The sequence below is a fragment of the Coregonus clupeaformis genome, chromosome 33 (assembly GCF_020615455.1).
Source record: "Coregonus clupeaformis isolate EN_2021a chromosome 33, ASM2061545v1, whole genome shotgun sequence".
Taxonomy (NCBI): domain Eukaryota; kingdom Metazoa; phylum Chordata; class Actinopteri; order Salmoniformes; family Salmonidae; genus Coregonus; species Coregonus clupeaformis.
The window spans coordinates 18,910,937-18,936,902 of NC_059224.1; the positions used below are offsets into that span (position 1 = coordinate 18,910,937).

Below are 25,966 nucleotides of genomic sequence, written 5' to 3' on the forward strand. Positions count from 1 at the left end.
ATGAGGAAAAAAACAATTGAATCCATTTTAGAATAAGGCTGTAATGTGACAAAATGTGGAAAAAGTCAAGGGGTCTTAATACTTTCTGAATGCACTGTATGGCTCGAAATCAAGGGATGGAAGATGTCGCTGTACTCCTAAATATCCCATTATCCCAACTGAGAAATCGAGAAAATTGAAATACTGCTCTAATTAATTAAGCTGCCTTTTTTGTCCTCATGCTAGGTAGCAGAAGCCACAGCAGCCATTTTGGAATGGCACGTAGAACGTCACGTTGAACAACAAAGGATAGTCAGCCAATCAGGCTCCTTTGTTGTTCAATGAAACAATTCTGACTACTTTACAGATGTAGGATCTTAATTTGATCCCTCTTTTGTTGCTGATAATTTTCCTGTACAGCAGGAAATGCAAACATGTATTGTAGTTGAGGTTCTAAAGGGCTTCTAAAGTTTGTAATTTCCACTTTAAAATGTCGGACTTGATTTTCCCTAACGTAAAATGTATCAACCCCTATAAAAAAAATCCATTAGTTTTAATTCAAATAACAATTCACATTTTCTGTTGCTGCAGGATTATTTTCCTGCTGTAGCAAACTGGCTCAAATTAAGATCCTACATCTGTAAGTTATGACCTTAGTTGAACTGCCATTGGCTCAATGTGGACAAGTCCAGCAACACTGACAAGAAACAGTCTGTTGTCTGTTTGTATTTTGTGTCTCTATGATCCTGCATATACAAACCCTTCCAAAATCATTAGTCCCTTGTGTATATCAAATGACTTCAATCCAAATCTTACACATGTTGGCTATAGATTTCAAGCATTAATTGACGTTCCTTGCCTTGGTCTTTCAGTTTAGTGAAAACATTGGCACCATAATTTATAGAGGGTTCAATAAGTCTCTTTATTTTCTATGTCTTCAATGACTGTTTGATAAACACGGTTTTGTATGTGTGTATCACAGTCACCGGGAGGAATGCTTGCCCTTCTCCAAGGGAACAATACAAATGTTTAAACTGAGAACAAAAAGCCAGAGCATGGCCATGCGGGCCCAGAAGTCAAACAGCAGATGTTACCAGATAGGCCAGCCTAGACTTTTTTGAAGAGCTTTATTTATTACCTTTGCACTGTTTTGGAGGGCAAAGCATTTTCATATCCGCCCTCACAGGACACAGTGAACTAATGTGAACCTTTGTAAAAACGCTAGAGTGGTATACTACAAAGCAGGATCAATGAGTAAACCAGCTAACTTTGATAAACACTCAGAAATAAAAATAGTTTCTGGTGCATTAATGAACCTAGACTTTAATATTGTTTGTTTGTTGAAATAAGTTATTCAATACATGCCCATTTTAAGCATATATTCCTAAAAAATATATAAGTTATTTCTGAACATTGAAGCAAGATAGCTGGCTAACTCATTGATCCTGCTTTGTAGTATACCCTTCAGGGGATTTCCTTTTACCAAAGCATAAGTCCTTGTTAAACTTAAAGCTAGAATCCTTAATTGAAACAATAACAAAGCATACCCCACCTCTGTTTTGGTAAAAAGCTGAGGGAGGGGCCTGGTAAAATTGTAACACTCTCAAATTCATAGAGTGACCATCCATTAGATTAAAATGTGAGTTTTAACCATGTTTTGAGGCTATACAGTGTTTGTTTACATTTGCATTGTTTACAAACATTGGAGTGAAACAAGCTTAAATGTTGGTCTCTGTTGGGGTCCGACAGTTGAACTAAGCCCATGAGGGATTTATAAATCATATTCTTCAAGAATCAATGGCTATAGCATAACATTAATTTATATACAAAAATAAATAAATGGATGCAGCAATAAAGGAATCCAGCTTTAAGTTTGTGGTTTTCTGAGGGAAGGCACAAACCTTCAGAACAAGGCTATGAACTCAACAATTGTAAGGGTGTACAATTTATATTATCATGGCTAGAAGGGATCCAGCTTTTGTCAAATGAACTCAAAAGTAGATTTTTAAAAAATGTTTTAGCTAACTCTAAACATTTTCCTAACCTTAACCTAATTGTCCTAACCTGCTGCGTAAATTATCCTAACCTGCTATGCACAGTCAAACCTGACGTTAATTTTACAAAAGCTTCTAGCATTACCAATTTACACATTCTACATATTCCCCAATAATAAGGGTCTCCTGGGAAACACTAACCAAAGACGTTGTTTCCTACCCTGTCACATGCACCATTTTTTAAAAGACAAGTTGACTGTGAACATTTGGATATAGCAAAACACAATAGACTTTTAAGAGTGAGGCTTTTTTTCTCTTTCTGACAAATTGTAGGATACAGCTTTGAAAAATAATTAATCCCTAACTTCCATAAAGACTCCAGCTCCGGAATCATGCAAATACGGGGTTAGTCCCACCCATAGAGACAGATATCATCTTTATATCTGTGCCATTATAGCGTCTGTGACAGCATGGGCAGCGAGGCTACATCCCTTAGGAATCCCCACCCTCTATCATTCTGTGGTATTTTTGACTTTATGTTTTGTTTTACCCCATATGTAACTCTGTGTTGTTTTTATCGCACTGCTTTGCTTTATCTTGGCCAGGCCGCAGTTGTAAATGAGAACTTGTTCTCAACTGGCTTACCTGGTTAAATAAAGGTGAAATAAAATAAAATACAATTCTCTATGGTCCCACCTGCTGTGATTCATCTTCGACTCCGCGTGCGCCGACTGTGGATCCCATCCCTGCATCCCGGTGCAACTCACGGCCAGTCCCGCTCTTCCCCGGATGAGGGAGACAGACTAAGGGGGAAAAGAGCGCCAACGGTCTGTCTGTCCCCATCTCCCAGCCCATGGCAGCCCTCTCTCTCAATATACTAGTTCTCTCTCCCTCTCTACCTCTGTTGCGCCGCACCGCAGGACTAGCGCACTATACTCACTATGGCATCCACCGCAGCACGGACTCTCTTAGTGCTTTTCGTTATCTTCTGTGCATCGAGTCAAGGTAAAATCACCAGTTTTATTTTTATTGTCTGAACAGATGCATGCATGGTTTCAACTGTTTTTCACTTAGTGAGGTGACACTTTATTGATTGGTTTTATGGCTGGGATTGGTGGTTATTTGATTACCCCATCATTACAGTATATCCAATTCCCAATTGTTTTTGTTTATTTGTTTTATATCATAGGCTACGTCAAGACACCAATAGCTTCTAATTGAGCTGCTATCACATGGGACATAGATTATAATGACCACATTGCATTGCATGAGAAAGTGATTTCAATTATGATGATGATAAACAAACTATGCAAAATATTAGGGGAAATTTGCTATTTTGGGGACAAATTATGAAAACACAAATGCGTAACCGTTTGCAGATGGGGAAAGAACATACCAGTCGAAGTGAACAATAATAATTAATTTGGACCGTGAAACTCTCTTTCATCGTTTCTGGTCTGGAAGGAAAACGTGAAGTCGTCTTGTGAGTGCAGCAGTCATGGAATATGCTCTTACCTCATAGGCACACACAGAAGTAGCTTTGCTCTACAATTAAAATAAGATGACAGATATTAGATCATAAGCCATATTATTAAAATCAATCACCCCACCAAAAATATTAAGAAAAAACTGCTTTGATTTCTAAAGGGATGCAATGGTGCCAAAAGGGTGATCTAACTTGGCGCCGGTAGCAGCTCCATGATGGCCCGGCTTTCAAATCCAACAACACCACAGAGAGAGGGGGAAGGAGTAGGTGATTGACTTTCTAACAAAGTTTCTGTCAATTCTGCTCCCGCTGCATCTAGGTGTCACTAGCATCCACTTACTATCGCGTCCGCTGGTCTTGTTGCGCGCTGTGAAGCCCAGCTCCTGTGCGTTAGAGCGTGGTCCCCAAACCCTTCTCTCACTGCCGCTGGGCTTAAAGCAGAACAGGTGTTGCTCATGTTATTTTGTTACCATGGGGATAGGAGAATAGGTCAACACATAGGGTGCGTTCGTAAATTCACTCTCGTTATCTACTCCGATTTCAGAGCACTCTCCTATGAGTGTGCCAGAGCGCAGAATAACTGATGAATTTACAAACGATCAACACCCTTTGAATATGACCAGTGTCAGTAAAAAAACGCAATTAAATTGTTACCAGCAGCACATTTACAGTCACTAGATAACAGGAAAACAGCCTAACCAGCTCTGCTAGGGCGAGTAAAATGGTCAGGCTGAGGTGTTCTCTCATCAACTTTAGCCAGTTAGCTTGGGTGCTTGACTGCCGTTGTGAGGTCAGAACGCTCGGATCAACCCTACTCCTCGGCCAGAGGGTCCAGTGTGCGTGCGCTCTGAATGCAAGGGGAGCGAAATGCTTGGAATTTATGAACTGACAATCTGACAATGCTCTGAATTGACAAACGCCCACTGCACTCTGAGCGGATTCTGGCACTCCAGAGTGAATTTACGAACACACCCATATTTGTGCACATAGTATTAGGAATTAGAATATTAATACTAATAATTTTTAAGGATCTCTATGGTTGTACAGCTTGCTAACTGGAATGATGAACATCAGGGTGGACAGAGGCATGGCATATCCATCTCAAGAGACCAGATGCAGGTTACAGTTTACTGCTTCACTGGGTTCTCATCATCACAAGCCATTCCATGTTAGCACTGTGAAGTGTAAAATGGAGATAGCACCTTTAACAGGCAGGCAGAGACTGTGATGATCCACAGACAGCACATATGTTTTAGACGCTCCTACAGAGCAGGTTTGTGAAATCGATTTGGAGCCACGCTCACACTTGCTGTGAGAGGACCTGCTTCTCACCAGAGGGAAAAAAAAGTCCTGAGTGAAGAAATTACAAAAGGCTGGAGTTTTGGAGAAGGGTTTCTGGCTAATCTCTGTTGAGCTGATTTAGCTGCCAGCCTGCCACGTTACAATAGCCCCCTCTTCTCCCTTGCCCCTTTCCCCCTATCTCCTCTCTCCATCTCTCCATATCTTTTCATATCTTTCCATCTCTCTTTACATTCTTCTCTCTCTCTGTCTCACTTTCTTATTTCCAATTCCCATCTTTACTCTCTCTCTCTCTCTCTCTCTCTCTCTCTCTCTCTCTCTCTCTCTCTCTCTCTCTCTCTCTCTCTCTCTCTCTCTCAGACAGTTCATGCTCAGTGAATGAGGTCATCATTCTGAGTCTACAAACATAGCTGCTGTTTGTTGTTGCTTTGTCCTCTTCTTGTCCACTGTTCCTCCCCCTTCCATTAAATAAATGACACAAAATCAACTACCTCCATCAAAACATGCAACTGGTTATATAATGAAAAGTTATTTCAATCAATCGATACACAATGGCCCAATAAACACTAACTACAACTAACAACATACCCTAACATGGTTAACCTTCTTTTATACACTATATATACAAAAGTATGTGGAAACCCCTTCAAAATTAGTGGATTCGGCTATTTCAGCCACAGGTGTATAAAATCTAGCACACAGTCATGCAGTCTCCATAGACAAACATTGGCAAACAGTGACTTTCAACGTGGCACCATCATAGGACCTTTCCAACAAGTCAGTTCATAAAATGTCTGCCGTGCTAGAGCTGCCCCGATCAACTGTAAGTGCTTTATTGTGAAGTGGAAACGTCTAGGAGCAACAACGGCTCAGCCACAAAGTGGTAGGCCACACAAGCTCACAGAACGGGACCACCTGGCAGTCAGACGAACAAATCTGGGTTTGGCGGATGCCGGGAGAACGCTACCCACCCCCAATGCATAGTGCCAACTGTAAAGTTTGGCGGAGGAGGAAAAATGGTCTGGGGCTGTTTTTCATGGTTCGGGCTAGGCTAGGCTAGTTCCAGTGAAGGGAAATCTTAACGCTACAGCATACAATGACAGTCTAGACGATTCTGTGCTCCAACTTTGTGGCAACAGTTTGGGGAAGGCCCTTTCCTGTTTCAGCATGACAAAGCGAGGTCCATACAGAAATGGTTTGTCGAGATCGGTGTGGAAGAACTTGACTGGCCTGCACAGAGCCCTGACCTCAACCCCATCAAACACTTTTGGGATGAATTGGAACGCAGACTGCAAGCCAGGCCTAATCGCCCAACATCAGTGCCCGACCTCACTAATGCTCTTGTGGCTGAATGGAAGCAAGTCCCCGTAGCAATGTTCCAACATCTAGTGGAAAGCCTTCTCAGAAGAGTGGAGGCTGTTATAGCAGCAAAGGGAGGACCAACTCCATATTAATGCCCATGATTTTGGCAAGAGATGTTCTACGAGCAGGTGTCCACATACTTTTGGTCATGTAGTGTATGTCTGTGCCATTTGTTAATACTATAATTATAGTATTCACCATAAAAGGCAAGTAAACATATTATCACAGCATGGGCTGTATTATTTATTCCTAAAATTATTTTACCAAAGATGACCAATGCAGAAAGAATGTCACTCAAGAATATCCAGAAACAAAAGGCTTTATTTGACCTTTTTCCATTTTAACTGAGAGCTGAACTATATGCCTCTATGGGCCCCTCTACCTCTCCTTTGTCCTTGCCCTCGGGCTCTTGGTCCATTCTTGCAAACAGCAACTCAGAGGTGACCTCTTTTATGCATGAATAAGGCTGATTGCTGATTGAACAATTGTGCAAAGAAGTTTTGCACAAATGCAGAAGTGGTTCACATTCATGGGAGTAATTAATATCAGCTGTGACCAAATGTTTTAATTTTGTTTGTCATGATTTACTCAACTGAGTTTTGCATCTTTTGTAGAGAGTTGTGTTTACTGTTTTGCAAAAATGTGCTTAGCATTTGCATTGTGTGTGAAAGCAATGAGAAATGACTTACAGTTTTGCAAAAAAGAATACTGTTGTGCTCATTAGGTTATGATGGAGATCAAGTGGACCCCAGTTTTTGTCTTGGAAAAACTGTAATACATAGAGCACTTTTAGTAAAAGCACAAAAGCCTACATCCCCAAAAGCCTACAATCCCCAAAAGCCTACAATCCCCAAAAGCCTACAATCCATAAAAAACTTAAATCCCAAAAGCCTACAATCCCCAAAAGCCTATAGGCAAGGATGACACTAGCATTGTGATGAACAAAATAAGAAGAGACCTGGGGAGAGACCAGACTCTTGAACGGAGTGGAAAGGAGGTCACTGATTGGAGGACAGTTCACTTCTTCCATCATAGGACCCCTCAGCAACCAGAATTATATAAAGTGTCAGGTGGAAACACAGATACAGAGAGCGAGAGAGCAAGAGAAAGAGAAAGAGAGAGAGAGAAATAGAGAGACAGAGACAGCTGAAAGTAAAGTGAGAGAGAGGCAGAAGGGGAAAAGAGGGAATCATGTCCTCGCAAGCCACAGGAATTTAATTTCTCCGCTCCACCTCACCAAGAGGAATTCTCGAGGAGAACTTGATTGGCAAATCTCAGATTGAGCTTTGGGCTTGAACTGTAACACAGGGGAAATCCCAGGTAGGGAGAAACATGTATTGAGACAGACGGACAGACAGGGAAAGAAAGCATGTGGCTGATATTTTCCAGCAGGTCGACTGTGAGTGTTTGATCACATGACATGGAGCCGACCCAGGCTCTCTCACATGTCACTCAGGTGTCCGTCAACCCTGGCGCTGACGGGTCTCACGTCATGATGTCATCTCTGGGCGTGGCTATGTTTGGTTAAACAGGTAGCACCTGGGCCAGGAGAACACCCGTCACAGAGATAGAGAGAGAGAGTGTGTGTGTAGAGAGAGTGTGTGTAGAGAGTGTGTGTGTAGAGAGAGTGTGTGTGTAGAGAGAGTGTGTGTGTAGAGAGAGTAGGTAGAGAGTGTGTGTAGAGAGTGTGTGTGAATTAAACCACAGGATTAGCTGATTAGTAGTGGATCGATCTGATCAGACAAGCCCTGACACAGCAGCAGGCATTATTGTAGTGTAGCTTACTCCTACCCTGTGCTGAATACAAAGAACCATGACAAAGATAATTATAACTAACCCAATATAGTTTATCTGTGTCATTTACAGTGGGAGCAAAAGAAGCATAGTGGGCAGAACAAGCAAGGAGGTGGGCAAAGCCAAGCACGAGCTAGTGAGATCCTATTGGAACATTGTAGCATGTACTGTATTTGCATATTTCCGTTAGGGAACGACTCCTCTGTGAAGTGCGCGTGTGCACAAACTCAATTTGACCTTGCACTCCTTCTAAACAACGTAATTTTTTGAAACTTTGGCAAAGCGTCAACTCTATAAAACTTAGTGCACTGTGTTCGTAACAGAATCTACTTTTGGGAACAGAAAAATGTATTGAAATCAGATGTTTCATGGATGAGAAAACTAGCATAATGTCGGCCCAGTTTCACCTAGTTTCATCCTCTCCCACGACCCGCGACTGGACTTCCTCACACTACCACATTTATTTTCACATATGACATTTTCCGTAGTCAGACACGTTGTTTTCAGACACGTGTGAAGTTTCACATGTACATTTTTCAAGTGTTTCTCCCTAATGTGAAAAAGAAAACCCCACATCTGGTCTCCCATCCAGGGACCGACCCTGCTTAGCTTCGGAAGCAAACCAACAGTGTGATGCAGGGTGCTATGTTTCTGGAATGAATGTGCCAAAACTAGCAACTGGAAAAAAGCCAGTGAAAGCAAAGGCCAGGGTAATGTAACCAAAGACAGGGAAAATTGCAGGAAAGAGGGAGGCGTTTTATTTTATTGCGTTATCATAAAAACATTTTCACTTATATATTTTTTGTTGCATCCATTGACAATTAATTTGCTCTCGCAGTTAAAAATGATTTCCTTGCAATATTTTGTTTTGCTATCAATACTTTGGGGTTTATGTTTTGCTTTCAATATTGTTCTTTCTTTTGCAGAATTAAGAATATTGTTCTCAATTTCAGAGGTTTTGCTTGATATTAATGCCACAAAAGTAACTCACTCACTAGAGGATTGCTCCATATAATAACATTATTACTCTATTAAAGGTGTTTAAAGCGGCAATCCTTAGATTTACTCATTAACATTAAGTGGACTCCCCGCCCCTGTTTTGGTAAAAAGCTGAGCGATGGAGCTGGAGAAATGCAACCACTCTCAAATCCATAGACTACGCTATGGATGCAAGGACTGACCATGTCACGCCCTGGCTCTGGGGACTCTTATATGTTGAGCCAGGGTGTGGATTTTCTATGTGTTATTTTCTATGTGTTGTTCTAGTTCATGTATTTCTATGTTGGCCAGGGTGGTTCCCAATCAGAGGCAGCTGATTGGGCAGCTGATTGTTGTCTCTGATTGGGGACCATACTTAGGCAGCCTGTTTGGCACTGTTTATTGTGGGATCTTGTTCCGTAAGGTTTGTTTTGGTATATTAACCTAGGACTTCACGTATCGTTTGGTTTGTTGTTTTGTTCGTGTGTGTACTTAATAAAAGATGTACGCTTACCACGCTGCGCCTTGGTCCGCTGTTTATAACGATCGTGACAGAAGATCCCACCATAAGAGGACCAAGCAGCGTGTCCAGGAACAGACAGCCTGGACTTGGGAGGAGATCCTGGACGGAAAGGGATCCTGGACTTGGGAGAAGATTCAGGCCGGAATGGATCGCCGTCCCTGGGTGGAGACTGTGGAGGCGCGCTACAGAGAGCAGCAGCGGCAACGCAGAGGGTACCGGCCGAGGAGGAAGCCCGAGAGACAGCCCCAAGAAATGTTTGGGGGGGGGGCTAAAGGGGTGGTTGGCGGAGCCTAGAGTTAGAGCAGCGCCAACTCCCCGTACTCAGGCTAGAAAGCGTGATACTGGGCAGGCTCCGTGTTATGCGGAGCCACGTACTGTGCCGCGAGTGTTCCGGCACAGTCCTGTACGTCCTGTGCTAGCACCACGCACGTGTCGTGCTAAGGTGGGCGTGCAGCCAGGACGGAGTGTGCCGGCTCAACGCTCGTGGCCTCCAGTACCCCTCCTCGGTCCCGTATATCCTGCGCCAGTGCCACGTGCTGTAGCGCCAGTACGAGTGCACAGCCCTGTACGTCCTGTGCTGATGCCTCACACATATCGTGGGGAAGTAGGCATTCAGCCAGGACGGGTTGTGTCAGCTCTCCGCTCCAGACCTCCAGTCCGCCTCCACAGTCCGGCCCGGCCCGTTCCGGCTCCCCGCACCAAGCCTATGGTGCGTGTTCCCAGTCCGGCCCGGCCCGTTCCGGCTCCCCGCACCAAGCCTATGGTGCGTGTTCCCAGTCCAGCCCGGCCTGTTCCTGCTCCCCGCACCAAGCCAGTGGTGCGCGTCGCCAGCCCGGTCCGGCCTGTTCCTGCTCCCCGCACCAAGCCAGTGGTGCGTGTCGCCAGCCCGGTCCGGCCCGTTCCTGCTCCCCGCACCAAGCCAGTGGTGCGCGTCGCCAGCCCGGTCCGGCCTGTTCCTGCTCCCCGCACCAAGCCAGTGGTGCGCGTCGCCAGCCTGGTCCGGCCCGTTCCTGCTCCCCGCACCAAGGCAGTGGTGTGCGTCATCAGCCCGGTCCGGCCCGTTCCTGCTCCCCGCACCAAGCCAGTGGTGTGCGTCGCCAGCCCGGTCCGGCCCGTTCCTGCTCCCCGCACCAAGCCAGTGGTGCGCGTCGCCAGCCCGGTCCGGCCCATTCCTGCACCCCGCACCAAGCCAGTGGTGCGCGTCGTCAGCCCGGTCCGGCCCGTTCCTGCTCCCCGCACCAAGCCAGTGGTGTGCGTCGTCAGCCCGGTCCGGCCCATTCCTGCTCCCCGCACCAAGCCAGTGGTGCGCGTCGTCAGTCCGGCACGGTCCGTGCCTGTTCCACCGGTGCCTGGTCCGGCACCGGTCAGCTGCTCCACACCGGAGCCAGAGCAATCCGCTCCACCGATGTCCAGTCCAGCTCCGGCCAGCAGGGCCAGACCAGACCAGGGGCGCTACGGGGGGGGGAGAGAGAGAGTGGTGGTCACGCCCGGAGCCTGATCCGCCTCCGAGGCGGAATGCCCACCCGGCCCCTACCCTCTTGTGTTTGGTTGGCGCGGTCGCAGTCCGCGCCTTTGGGGGGGGGTACTGTCACGCCCTGGCTCTGGGGACTCTTATATGTTGAGCCAGGGTGTGGATTTTCTATGTGTTATTTTCTATGTGTTGTTCTAGTTCATGTATTTCTATGTTGGCCAGGGTGGTTCCCAATCAGAGGCAGCTGTTTCTTGTTGTCTCTGATTGGGGACCATACTTAGGCAGCCTGTTTGGCACTGTTTATTGTGGGATCTTGTTCCGTAAGGTTTGTTTTGGTGTATTAACCTAGGACTTCACGTATCGTTTGGTTTGTTGTTTTGTTCGTGTGTGTACTTAATAAAAGATGTACGCTTACCACGCTGCACCTTGGTCCGCTGTTTATAACGATCGTGACAGACTATCCATGATATTAAAATTATAGTTTTAATGTTTTTAGGCTATACAGTGTTTGTTTAGATTTACTTTGTTTACAAACATTGGAGTAAATGTGGAGTTTTCCTACATGTGAAACTGCAAATTAGATTTTCACTTTCAAGTGTGGAATTGCAAGTTCACATGTAAAAAATATCATTTGTAATGTCGTATGTGAAAAACTTTCACGTGCAGAAATAATCACACAACATTTTTACAAATAAAAAACTGCAAATTAGATTTTTAGAAGTGATTGTTTTGCAATTCCACATGTGAAAGTTAGATTTTCACGGAGTTTTCTTACATGTGATCCTGCAAAATAGATTTTTTCATGTGAACTTGCAATTCCACATATGAAAGTAAGATTGTTTTTATCATTCTCTCTCTCTCTCTCTTTTTCACACACACACACATGCATCTTAGGGTTATTTTGGGTATAAACCGATAAAAGCATTTCAAAGTCTTTGTTCAATCAGAATGCCTGCCTCGCCCTTGTATCATACATTTCCAAACAGGCCAAATCATAGATTGAGGTCTGGATCGAGGGAGCTGATGTCTTCCTACGTAATACTGCCTCTTATTGGAAACAGTGTGTCTGTGTTTGATGCTGCTCCAGGGTTATGTCATATACTTTACGTTTCAAACAGCTGATGAGCCTACACACTCCATCTCAAACCTGAATTAATGTTGGAATAATGAAGCGGTAGAGTGTTATGTTTCTGTTTTGAGACGTTGTCTAGCGTTCTCTCTCTCTCTCTCTCTCTCTCTCTCTCTCTCTCTCTCACACACACACACACATATGGAGTCTCCAGTTATGGTTGTATGAAAGATTAGGTTCTGTGTCCCCGGGCTAGGCGCCAGAGCAGTTATATCATACAGTAAGCAGACATAGTGATGAGAAGGGCTTTCAGCACACAGTAAAACTATAGAACAAGTCAGAGACGACGGATCAGTCCTATAAAGAGCGGGGAGAGCCTGAGTGGCTCCCACAAACTGTTTGGGAACATGAAACATTGAGTTCCACCTGGAAACAGTTAGCCAGGAGGATTCTACCTGGACTGAAACCTGTAAACGAAGAGACTCCTACAGACTGTTAATGAACATGATATACAGTAGATGAAGGAAGCCACCCTGTAGACTTGGAGAGGTTGCACTCTGTGATCCTGATCATCAGATGGGGATTATTTAGACAGGTCAGGACTTGAACTTCCTTTATCATCATCATATTCACCCAGCAGAGAAATATATACTGTATCCATGACTCCTGTGCATCCATTTGACTGTGTGTAATAAATTGATTTTGGCCATATACAGTGCATTCGGAAAGTATTCAGACCCCTTGACTTTTTCCACATTTTGTTATGTTACAGCCTTATTCTAAAATGCATCAATCTACACACAACACCCCATAATGACAAAGCGAAAACAGGTTTTTCGAAATATTTGCAAATGTATTACAAATTTAAAAAAACTATTCAGACCCTTTGCTATGAGACTCGAAATTGAGCTCAGGTGCATCCTGTTTCCATTGATCATCCTTGAGATGTTTCTACAACTTGATTGGAGTCCACCTGTGATAAATTCAATTGATTGGATATGATTTGGAAAGGCTCACACCTGTCTATATAAGGTCCCACAGTTGAACGTGCATGTCAGAGCAAAAACTAAGCCATGAGGTCGAAGGAATTGTCTGTAGAGTTCAGAGACAGGATTGTGTCGAGGCACAGATCTGGGGAAAGGTAACAAAACATTTCTGCAGCATTGAAGGTTCCCAAGAACACAGTGGCCTCCATCATTCTTAAATGGAAGAAGTTTGGAACCACCAAGACTCTTCCTAGAGTTGGCCGCCTGGCCAAACTGAGCAATCGGGGAAGAAGGGCCTTGGTCAGGGAGGTGACCAAGAACTGATGTTCACTCTGACAGAGCTCCAGAGTTCCTCTGTGGAGATGGGAGAACCTTCCAGAAGGACAACCATCGCTGCAGCACTCCACCAATCAGGCCTTTATGGTAGAGTGACCAGATGGATGCCACTCCTCAGTAAAAGGCACATGACAGCCCGCTTGGAGTTTGCCAAAAGGCACCTAAAGGACTCTCAGACCATGAGAAACAAGATTCTCTGGTCTGATGAAACCAAGATTGAACTCTTCGGCCTGAATGCCAAGCGTCACGTCTGGAGGAAACCTGGCACCATCCCTACGGGGAAGCATGGTGGTGGCAGCACCATGCTCTGTTGATGTTTTTCAGCGGCAGGGAGACTAGTCAGGATCGAGGGAAAGATGAACGGAGCAAAGTACAGAGAGATCCTTGATGAAAACCTGCTCCAGAGCGCTCAGGACCTCAGACTGGGGCAAAGGTTCACCTTCCAACAGGACAACGACCCGAAGCACACAGACAAGACAACACAGGAGTCTCTGAATGTCCTTGTGTGGCCCAGCCAGAGCCCGGACTTCAACACGATCAAACATCTCTGGAGAGACCTGACAATAGCTGTGCAGCGACGCTCTCCATCCAACCTGACAGAGCTTGAGAGAATCTGCAGAGAAGAATGGGAGAAACTCCCCAAATAAAGGTGTGCCAAGCTTGTAGCGTCATACCCAAGAAGACTTGAGGCTGTAATCGCTGCCAAAGGTGCTTCAACAAAGTACTAAGTAAAGGGTCTGAATACTTCTGTAAATGTGATATTTCAGTTGTTTATTTTTTATACATTTGCAACAAAAAAAAAAACTGTTTTTGCTTTGTTATTATGGGGTATTGTGTGTAGATTGATGAGGGGGAAAAAACAATTTAATCAATTTTAGAATAAGGCTGTAATGTAACAAAATGTGGAAAAAGTCAAGGGGTCTGAATACTTTCCGAATGCACTGTAGAAGATAAGAATCTACTGGAATTGCATTATCTGTGCAGACAACAGCAGTCTGTTTTAACAATTGCAGTCTTACTGGCGTTGTTTGTGATCATGTTCAGTTATGTTTTCTTCTTTGTGAGAATAGAAACTGGATTGTTTTCTATGCTGAATCATTATCAACTGCTGGAGATGTATCAACTCACACTCCTTTCCAAGGACTCCAGTGCCTATCTATCTGTTCACAAGGGTTAGATTGGGAGTTTTATATCAATGTTTTAATACTCCACTAAATGCTTTATTGCATTTACTGGGCGTGATGTTGGACATGGAGTGTATTATGCTGTCATCTCAATAACACTTTCATTCTCAACATTATCAAAAGGAAGGATACACAAAGAGATCACAAATGTTTTCTTTCCGCTATGTTTTTTCCTTTGTTTAATTTTATTATACTGGTACATATTTGCTTTGTTTTGTTTCGAATAAATGCAGTCAATAAGAAGACAGAAAAATATCCCTCGCTCTCTCCCTTCCTCATTTTGTTTTCATTTCATTGATCAGTTGAGCCCCTACTCCTCCTCCTTTTGAATATTTACCAACATTAAGTATTTTATCATGCTTTCTTTACTGTCCATTTGTGTGGTGTGTGCATGCGTGCGTACGTGCGTGTGTAGCCGACAAGCCAATGCGGCCGCGGAACGTGAAGCTGACGTCGGTGGACAAGGGCCTGAGGGTGAGCTGGGAACCTCCCAATGAGCTGGACGGCCGCCCAGTGGACCGCTACACCATCGGCTACGGAAAGTCCATGAGGAGACTGCGCTTCATCAAGGTGGACAAGGACAGACGCACCGAGGTACTGGAGGATGTAGGTAAGACATTGAACAAAAAAGAAAGAGAGAGAGAGAGTGGGAGTGGGAGTGGGATAGATGGAGAGAAAGAAAGTGGGAAAGAAGGATAGTGGGAAAGATAAAAAGAGAGAAAGAGAGGGCGAGTAAGAAGGAACGTTAGAGCATGACAGGACTGGTGGTGGCAGAGAGAGAGAAAGAGAGTAAGTGTGAGAAAGTAAGGTAGAGAGACAGAAGGAGAGAAAGGGGGATGGAGGGAGAGAAAACGAGAGAGGGAGAGAGAGGTTTGGCCTAAACTACGGAGTGTGTTTCAGAGCCCGGAGTTCTGCACTTTCTCAAGATGAGTGCCGAGAACGAAGAGGGAATGAGCAAACCTGTGTACAGAGCAGAGACGCCAGGAGGTGAGCTGTGTGTGTGTGTGTGTGTGTGTGTGATGCTTTGTGCAGTATGTGTTCTGCTGTAAACCAGAAGGTGAGAGATGCGTTTCATCACACGTTGTTAATGTGCACTTTGGGCTAACAGTGTTTTTATACAGTCACAACAAACCCCAACTAAAACATGGCAACACCAGACAGTAGTTATTTGAGGTTTTTACTGGGGCATCATTTTCTCTGCTTATTCTTAATCTTGCATTATAAAACCCAACTAAAGGCCTGATGTTTTTCTACACAGGCAGCAGCAGTTGCTGCAGTATGAAAGCAGCCCTTTGTCACATTTCCATTTTCCTCTGAGCTTGGAGCTTGGCATCACAGGGCTATACTAGATCAGCAGCCCAAGCGTGGGGCCAGCCCTTGTTTTCCACATCTAAACCTAGCCTCGGTCCAATTACCCAAACCCATGAGTTGTGGTCACTGACTGTGCATTTGTGTGTGTGGAGGAACTGGGAGGTGTTTGTTTGGAGGGGTGTGTGTGTGTGCATGTGTGTGAGACGATCTGCTCCTTGCAGCATTAGTCATCGTAAATAACACCACGTTGCTTCTGCATCATTCATGTGTTTGGCCAGACCTAGCGCTCTGTTATAGCAACAGGTCCACAATATGAGTTATGGATGGAGAGAGAGAGGGGGGAGTAGAGAGGTAGAGAGCGGAATAGTGGAGAAGGAAAGAGGGAGTGAGAGAAATAAAGAGAGGGAGGAGTGAGGGATGTAGGGAACGATGGGGAGAGAGAGAAAGAGAGAGAAAGAGCGAGAGACAGAGAAGGAGAGAGAGTGGAACAACCTGATTGACATTTTATAACAATAACATCATACTGCTTTCAGTACTAATAGTTGATTTGTTAGGATAAAAATATGAAACTGAAAACCACCTGTGTGTTTTGCAGCGGAGGGTGCAGAGCTGGTGGCCGGGGTCGTGGTAACCAGGTGGAAAGCATGGCCAGCCATAGCAAAATGCTTGTTGAAATTCTCGATTATTGTAGATTTATCGGTGGTGATAGTGTTTCCTAGCCTCAGTGCAGTGGGCAGCTGGGAGGAAGTGCTCTTATTCTCCATGGACTTTACAGTGTCCCAAAACTTTTTGGAGTTAGTGCTACAGGATGCAAATTTCTGTTTGAAAAAGTTAGCCTTTGCTTTCCTAACTGCTTGTGTATATTGGTTCCTAACTTCCCTGAAAAGTTGCATATCGCGGGGGCTATTTGATGCTAATGCAGTACGCCACAGGATGTTTTTGTGCTGGTCAAGGGCAGTCAAGTCTGAGGAGAACCAGGGGCTATATCTGTTCTTAGTTCTGTATTTTTTGTTAGTTTATTTAAGATTGAGAGGAAATTACTTTTAAAGAACAACCAGGCATCCTCTACTGACGGAATGAGATCAATATCCATCCAGGATACCTGGGCCAGGTCAATTAGGAAGGCCTGCTCGCTAAAGTGTTTTAGGGAGCGTTTGACAGTGATGAGGGGTGGTCGTTTGACCGCGGACCCATTACGGACGCAGGCAAAAAGGCTGAGATCCTGGTTGAAGACAGCGGAGGTGTATTTAGAGGGTAAGTTAGTGAGGATGATATCTATGAGGGTACCCATGTTTACGGATTTAGGGTTGTACCTGGTAGGTTCGTTGATAATTTGTGTGAGATTGAGGGCATCTAGTTTGGATTGTAGGATGGCCGGGGTGTTAAGCATATCCCAATTTAGGTCACCAAGCAGTACGAACTCTGAGTGTGAAGTCTGCAGTATTTTATGGATGTTTACTTGTTCAATGTTGACCCTATGGTTTACCTGTGTATGATTACCTGTTCCACAGGTGGTGAATGGGTCAAACTGGACGGCTTCGCAGTGGTGGGCGGAGCACCTGTCAACGCATCCTCTCCAGGTAACAGAGAACGTGGCCCCAGTGTACTCAAACTGAGTCTAGATTTACACCACCAGTCAAAAGTTTTAGAACACCTACTCATTCAAGGGATTTTCTTTAATTGTACTATTTCTACATTGTAGAATAATAATGAAGACATCAAAACTATGAAATAACACATATGGAATAATTTAGTAACCAAAAAAGTGTTAAACAAATCAAAATATATTTTATATTTGAGATTCTTCAAATAGCCACCCTTTGCCTTGATGACAGCTTTGCACACTCTTGGCATTCTCTCAACCAGCTTCACCTGGAATGCTTTTTCCAACAGTCTTGAAGGAGTTCCCACATATGCTGAGCACTTGTTGGCTGCTTTTCCTTCACTCTGAGGTCCGACTCAACCCAAACCATCTCAATTTGGTTGAGGTCGGGGGATTGTGGAGGCCAGGTCATCTGATGCAGCACTCCATCACTCTCCTTCTTGGTAAAATAGCCTTTACACAGCATGGAGGTGTGTTGGGTCATTGTCCTGTTGAAAAACAAATGATAGTCCCACTAAGCCCAAACCAGATGGGATGGCGTATCGCTGCAGCATGCTGTGGTAGCCATGCTGGTTAAGTGTGCCTTGAATTCTAAATAAATCACAGAGAGTGTCACCAGCAAAGCACCCCCACACCATAACACCTCCTCCTCTATGCTTTACGTTGGGAACTACACATGAGGAGATAATCCGTTCACCCACACCGCGTCTCACAAAGACACGGCGGTTGGAACCAAAAATCTCAAATTTCCAGACCAAAGGACACATTTCCACCGGTCTAATGTCCATTGCTCGTGTTTCTTGGCCCAAGCAAGTCTCTTCTTCTTATTGGTGTCCTTTAGTAGTGGTTTCTTTGCAGCAATTCCACCATGAAGGCCTGATTCACATAGTCTCCTCTGAACAGTTGATGTTGAGATGTGTCTGTTACTTTAACTCTGTGAAGCATTTATTTGGGCTGCAATTTCTGAGGCTGGTAACTCTAATGAACTTATCCTCTGCAGCAGTGGTAACTCTGGGTCTTCCATTCCTGTGGCGGTCCTCATGAGAGCCAGTTTCATCATAGCACTTGATGGTTTTTGCGACTGCACTTGAAGAAACTTTCAAAGTTCTTGAAATGTTCCGTATTGACTGACCTTCATGTCTTAAAGTAATGATGGACTGTCGTTTCTCTTTGCTTATTTGAGCAGTTCTTGCCATAATATGGACTTGGTCTTTTACTAAATAGGGCTATCTTCTGTATACTGCCCCTACCTTGTCACAACACAACTGATTGGCTCAAACGCATTAAGAAGGAAAGAAATTCCACAAATTAACTTTTAAGAAGGCACACCTGTTAATTGAAATCAAATCAAATCAAATTGTATTTGTCACATACACGTTTTTAACAGATGTTATTGCGGGTGTAGGGAAATGCTTGTGCTTCTAGCTCCGACAGTGCAGTAATATCTAACAAGTAATATCTAACAATTTCACAACATATACCCAATACACACAAATCTAGTAAGGAATGGAATTTAAGAATATATACATATATGGACAAGCAATGACAGAGCGGCATGGACTAAGATACATTAGAATATTATAGAATAGAATACAGTATATACAGTTGAAGTCACCTAAGCCAAATACATTTAAACTCAGTTGACATACACCTAAGCCAAATATATTTAAACTCAGTTTTTCACAATTCCTGACATTTAATCCTAGTAAAAAGTCCCTGTCTTGGGTCAGTTAGGATCACCACTTTATTTTAAGAATGTGAAATGTCAGAATAATAGTAGAGAGAATGATTTATTTCAGCTTTTATTTCTTTCATCACATTCCCAGTGGGTCAGAAGTTTACATACATTCAATTGGTATTTGGTAGCATTGCCTTTAAATTGTTTAACTTGGGTCAAACGTTTCGGGTAGCCTTCTATAAGCTTCCCACAGTAAGTTGGGTGAATTTTGGCCCATTGCTCCTGACAGAGCTGGTGTAACTGAGTCAGGTTCGTAGGCTTCCTTGCTCGCACATGCTTTTTTGGTTCTGCCCACAAATGTTCTATAGGATTGAGGTCAGGGCTTTGTGATGGCCACTCCAATACCTTGACTTTGTTGTCCTTAAGCCATTTTGCCACAATTTTGGAAGTATGCTTGGGGTCATTGTCCATTTGGAAGACCCGTTTGCGACCAAGCTTTAACTTCCTGAATGATGTCTTGAGATGTTGCTTCAATATAGCCACATAATTTTCCTTCCTTATGATGCCATCTATTTTGTGAAGTGCACCAGTCCCTCCTGCAGCAAAGCACCCCACAGCATGATGCTGCCACCCCCATGCTTTATGGTTGTGATGGTGTTCTTCGGCTTGCAAGCTACCCCCTTTTTCCTCCAAACATAACGATGGTCATTATGGCCAAACAGTTATATTTTTGTTTCATTAGACCAGAGGACATTTCTCCAAAAAGTACGATCTTTGTCCCCATGTGCATATGCAAACCGTAGTCTGGCTTTTTTATGGTGGTTTTGGAGCAGTGGCTTCTTCCTTGCTGAGCGGCCTTTCAGGTTATGTCGATATAGGACACGTTTTACTGTAGATACTTTTGTACCTGTTTCCTCCAGCATCTTCACAAGGTCCTTTGCTGTTGTTCTGGGATTGATTTGCAATTTTCGCACCAAAGTACGTTCATCTCTAGGAGACAGAACGCTTCTCCTTCCTGAGCGGTATGACGGCTGCGTGGTCCCATGGTGTTTATACTTGCGTACTATTGTTTGTACAGATGAACATGGTACCTTCAGGTGTTTGGAAATTGCTCCCAAGGATGAACCAGACTTGTGGAGGTCTACAATTATTTATTTGAGGTCTTGGCTGATTTCTTTTGATTCTCCCATGATGTCAAGCAAAGAGGCACTGAGTTTGAAGGTAGGCCTTGAAATACATCCACAGGTACACCTCCAATTGACTCAAATGATGTCAATTAGCCAATCAGAAGCTTCTACAGCCATGACATCATTTTCTGGAATTGTCCAAGCTGTTTAAAGGCATAGTCAACTTAGTGTATGTAAATTTCTGACCCACTGGAATTGTGATACAGTGAATTATAAGTGAAATAATCTGTTTGTAGACAATTGTTGGAAAAATTACTTGTGTCATGCACAAAGTAGATGTCCTAACCGACTTGCCAAAATGATAGTTTGTTAACAAGAAATGTGTGGAGTGGTTGAAAAACAAGTTTTAATGACTCCAACCTAAGTGTATGTAAACTTCCGACTTCAACTATACACATGAGATGAGTAGTGCAATATATGTAAACATTATTAAAGTGACTAGTGTTCCATTTCTTAAAGTGGCCAGTGATTTCAGTAGGCAGCAGCAGTGTCTAATGTGCTAGTGATGGCTATTTAACAGTCTGATGGCCTTGAGATAGAAGCTGTTTTTCATTCTCTCGGTCCCAGCTTTGAAGCAACCTGTACTGAACTCGACCTCTGGATGATAGCGGGGTGAACAGACAATGGCTCAGGTGGTTGATGTCCTTGATGATCTTTTTGTCCTTGTGACATCGGGTGCTGTAGGTGTCTTGGAGGGCAGTTAGTTTGCCCCCGGAATGCGTTCGGCAGACCGCACCACCCTCTGGAGAGCCCTGCGGTTGCAGGCGGTGCAGTTGCCGTACCAGGCGGTGATACAACCCGACAGGATGCTCTCAATTGTGCATCTGTAAACGTTTGTGAGGGTTTTAGGTGCCAAGACACATTTCTTCAGCCTCCTGAGGTTGAAGATGCTCTGTTGCGCCTTCTTCACCACACTGTCTGCGTGGGTGGACCATTTCAGTTTGTCAGTGATGTGTACGCCAAGGACCTTGAAGCTTTCCAGCTTCTCCACTGCGGTACCGTCGATGTGGATAGGGGGGTTTTCCCTCTACTGTTTCCTGAAGTCCACGATCATCTCCTTTGTTTTGTTGACGTTGAGTGAGAGGTTATTTTCCTGGCACCACACTCCCAGAGCCCTCACCTCCTCCCTGTAGGCTGTCTCGTCATTGTTGGTAATCAAGCCTACTACTGTTGTGTCGTCTGCAAACTTGATGAATGCATTCCAGGTGACTACCTCATGAAGCTGGTTGAGAGAATGCCAAGAGTGTCCAAAGCTGTAATCAAGGCAAAGGGTGGCTAGTTGAAGAATCTCAAATATAAAATATATTTTGATTTGTTTAACACTTGTTTGGTTACTACATAATTCCATATGTGTTATTTAATAGTTGTAATGTCTTCACTATTATTCTTCAATGTAGAAAATAGTAAAAATTAAGAAAAACCCTTGAATGAGTAGGTGTTCTAAAACTTTTGATCGGTAGTGTACACCAAAGTGGATATTGTTCATTCGCTTGTTAGTTTTGGAACTAGAAGTGAAACTATCCTTAGAAGTCCCATTACAAAGGCTAATGTAACATTGCTGTGTCATCGCAGAGGTAAAAATATCTCCCTTCTCTAATGTGATAATTAATCCTCATGTTAGCCAGAGAAACATAGCCCAGTCCCCTCTCTTCTCCCTCTGCTCTGAGTCAATGGGGCGGGTCTATCTAACTGAACCACTGGTATGTCTGGCCTGGCCTGGTCCGTAGCACCTCGTATCCCCAGGCTTCCAGGAAAGACAGAGGCTAATATCTGGCAGTCAGAGGATTGTTGAGTTGATGCTCCAGTGGTCTGCAGGCTGCTGCCCAAGCCAAATGATGCACAGGACCACTTGTCAAAGAGAGAGAGAGCGAAAGATAGGGGGTGGGAGGAGAGAGAGAGAGTGTAAATACAACCCATATTTATGTTTATTTATTTTCCCTTTTGTACTTTAACTATTTGCACATAATTAAACACTGTACATAGCCATAATATTCCTTTTTTATTGTTTATTTCACTTTTGTTTATGATCTATTTCACTTGCTTTGGCAATGAAAAGATATGTTTCCCATGCCAATAAAGCCCTTAAATTGAAATTGAGAGAGATAGAGTACTTTAACTATTTGCACATTGTTACAACACTGTATATATACATAATATGACATTTGAAATGTCTTTATTCTGTTGGAACTTCTGAGTATAATGTTTACTGTTTATTTTTATTGTTTATTTCACTTTTGTTTACTATCTACTTCACTTGCTTTGGCAATGTTAACATACGTTTCCCATGCCAATAAAGCCCTTAAATGTAAAAAATTTAAAATAATAAAGGTATAAAAATAAACATGATTTGAATGAGAGAGAGACATAGAGAGAGAGAGACAGAGAGAGACAGAGAGAGAGATAGTCACTTTTGTTTACTATCTACTTCACTTGCTTTGGCAATGTTAACATACGTTTCCCATGCCAATAAAGCCCTTCAATTGAAATGGAATTGAATTGAGAGAAAGAGAGAGAGAGAGAGAGATATAAAAAGCTTATTCTACTTTCCCCAACGCACAAGTGGTTATCTCAACCTTGCTACCACGAAAAGACTTCCACCCTGCTACCATACAGCAGGTAAATGCAAGTATTTCCTGTGAATGTGCCTCAAAACCAAATGTCTACCTGGCCCACCACTCCACCCTGGACTTGAACAGCCTTTACGACCAGGTCCACCTATACAAGGCAGCAGTGCCCACCTTCGCCCGGACCCTAAAGGATATCGCCCTCAACCACAAAGCCTTCACTATTTCATCCTGGAATATCCAAGGCCTGAGGTCATCTGCCTTTGGCCTAAAGAGCAGGAACCTGGACTTCACCAAAGAAATCGGAAATACAGACATTGTCATCCTACAAGAAACATGGTATAGAGGAGACAGACCCACTGGTTGCCCTCTAGGTTACAGAGAGCTGGTAGTCCCATCCACCAAACTACCAGGTGTGAAACAGGGAAGGGACTCAGGGGGTATGCTAATTTGGTATAGAGCAGACATAACTCACTCTATTCAATTAATCAAAACAGGAACATTTTACATTTGGCTAGAAATTCAAAAGGAAATGATCTCAACAGAGAACAATGTCCTCCTGTGTGCTACGTATATCCCCCCACTAGAATCCCCATACTTTAATGAAGACAGCTTCTCCATCCTGCAGGGGGAAATCAATCATTTCCAGACCCAGGGACATGTACTAGTCTCTGGCAACCTAAATGCCAGAACTGGACAAGAACCTGACACCCTCAGCACAAATGGGGACAAACACCTACCTGGAGGTGACAGCATTCCCTCCCCCATATGCCCCACTAGGCAAACCTACGACAACATAACCAACAAAAACGGGTCACAACTCCTGCAGCTCTGTTGCACGCTGGGTATGTACAGTGAGGGAAAAAAGTATTTGATCCCCTGCTGATTTTGTACGTTTGCCCACTGACAAAGACATGATAAGTCTATAATTTTAATGGTAGGTTTATCTGAACAGTGAGAGACAGAATGACAACAAAGAAATCCAGAAAAACGCATGTCAAAATGTTATAACTTGATTTGCATTTTAATGAGGGAAATACGTATTTGACCCCCTCTCAATCAGAAAGATTTCTGGCTCCCAGGTGTCTTTTATACAGGTAACGTGCTGAGATTAGGAGCACACTCTTAAAGGGAGTTTACTTGGTGGCAAAACCCTTGTTGGCAAACAAAGAGGTCAGACGTTTCTTGTAGTTGGCCACGAGGTTTGCACACATCTCAGGAGGGATTTTGTCCCACTCCTCTTTGCAGATCTTCTCCAAGTCATTAAGGTTTCGAGGCTGACGTTTTGCAACTTGAACCTTCAGCTCCCTCCACAGATTTTCTATGGGATTAAGGTCTGGAGACTGGCTAGGCCACTCCAGGACCTTAATGTGCTTCTTCTTGAGCCACTCCTTTGTTGCCTTGGCCGTGTGTTTTGGGTCATTGTCATGCTGGAATAACCATCCACGACCCATTTTCAATGCCCTGGCTGAGGGAAGGAGGTTCTCACCCAAGATTTGACGGTACATGGCGCCGTCCATTGTCCCTTTGATGCGGTGAAGTTGTCCTGTCCCCTTAGCAGAAAAACACCCCCAAAGCATAATGTTTCCACCTCCATGTTTGACGGTGGGGATGGTGTTCTTGGGGTCATAGGCAGCATTCCTCCTCCTCCAAACACGGCGAGTTGAGTTGATGCCAAAGAGCTCCATTTTGGTCTCATCTGACCACAACACTTTCACCCAGTTCTCCTCTGAATCATTCAGATGTTCATTGGCAAACTTCAGACGGGCCTGTATATGTGCTTTCTTGAGCAGGGGGACCTTGCGGGCGCTGCAGGATTTCAGTCCTTCACGGCGTAGTGTGTTACCAATTGTTTTCTTGGTGACTATGGTCCCAGCTGCCTTGAGATCATTGACAAGATCCTCTCGTGTAGTTCTGGGCTGATTCCTCACCGTTCTCATGATCATTGCAACCTCACGAGGTGAGATCTTGCATGGAGCCCCAGGCCGAGGGAGATTGACAGTTATTTTGTGTTTCTTCCATTTGCGAATAATTGCACCAACTGTTGTCACCTTCTCACCAAGCTGCTTGGTGATGGTCTTGTAGCCCATTCCAGCCTTGTGTAGGTCTACAATATTGTCCCTGACATCCATGGAGAGCTCTTTGGTCTTGGCCATGGTGATTGATTGATTGCTTCTGTGGACAGGTGTCTTTTATACAGGTAACAAGCTGAGATTAGAAGCACTCCGTTTAAGAGTGTGCTCCTAATCTCAGCTCGTTACCTGTATAAAAGACACCTGGGAGCCAGAAATCTTTCTGATTGAGAGGGGGTCAAATACTTATTTCCCTCATTAAAATGCAAATAAATTTATAACATTTTTGACATGCGTTTTTTTTGGATTTTGTTGTTGTTATTCTGTCTCTCACTGTTCAAATAAACCTACCATTAAAATTATAGACTGATCATTTCTTTGTCAGTGGGCAAACGTACAAAATCAGCAGGGGATCAAATACTTTTTTCCCTCTCTGTAGATCTTCTGCACAGATTCTGTCAGACCTGGGCCCTGACAGTAAATCTCAGTAAGACAAAAATAATGGTGTTCCAAAAAAGGTCCAGTTGCCAGGACCACAAATACAAATTCCATCTAGACACCATTGCCCTAGAGCACACAAAAAAACTATACATACCTCGGCCTAAACATCAGCGCCACAGGTAACTTCCACAAAGCTGTGAATGATCTGAGAGACAAGGCAAGAAGGGCCTTCTATGCCATCAAAAGGAACATAAAATTCAACATACCAATTAGGATCTGGCTAAAAAGACTTGAATCAGTTATAGAACATATTGCCCTTTATGGTTGTGAGGTCTGGGGTCCACTCACCAACCAATAATTCACAAAATGGGACAAACACCAAATTGAGACTCTGCATGTAGAATTCTGCAAAAATATCCTCTGTGTACAACGAAAAACACAAAAAAATGCATGCAGAGCAGAATTAGGCCGATACCCGCTAATGATCAAAATCCAGAAAAGAGCCGTTAAATTCTGTAACCACTTCAAAGGAAGCGATTCCCAAACCTTCCATAACAAAGCCATCACCTACAGAGAGATTAACTTGGAGAAGAGTCCCCTAAGTAAGCTGGTCCTGGGGCTCTGTTCACAAACACAAACAGACCCCACA

At 43.8% G+C, this 25,966-nt stretch overlaps 1 protein-coding gene across 1 annotated transcript in view; it reads left to right on the forward strand.

Moving 5' to 3' along the window:
• The first annotated feature begins 2,878 nt into the window (after nt 1-2,878).
• The window catches only part of LOC121548694 (fibronectin type III domain-containing protein 1), a 94,898-nt gene continuing 71,810 nt past the window's right edge, over nt 2,879-25,966 (forward strand). Inside the window, exons 1-4 of the mRNA XM_041860222.2 lie at nt 2,879-2,978; nt 14,877-15,071; nt 15,362-15,448; nt 17,284-17,352. Of these exons, the coding sequence (XP_041716156.2) occupies nt 2,915-2,978; nt 14,877-15,071; nt 15,362-15,448; nt 17,284-17,352 (415 nt within the window). The 5' untranslated portion in view covers nt 2,879-2,914. The remainder of the gene's footprint in view (nt 2,979-14,876; nt 15,072-15,361; nt 15,449-17,283; nt 17,353-25,966) is intronic.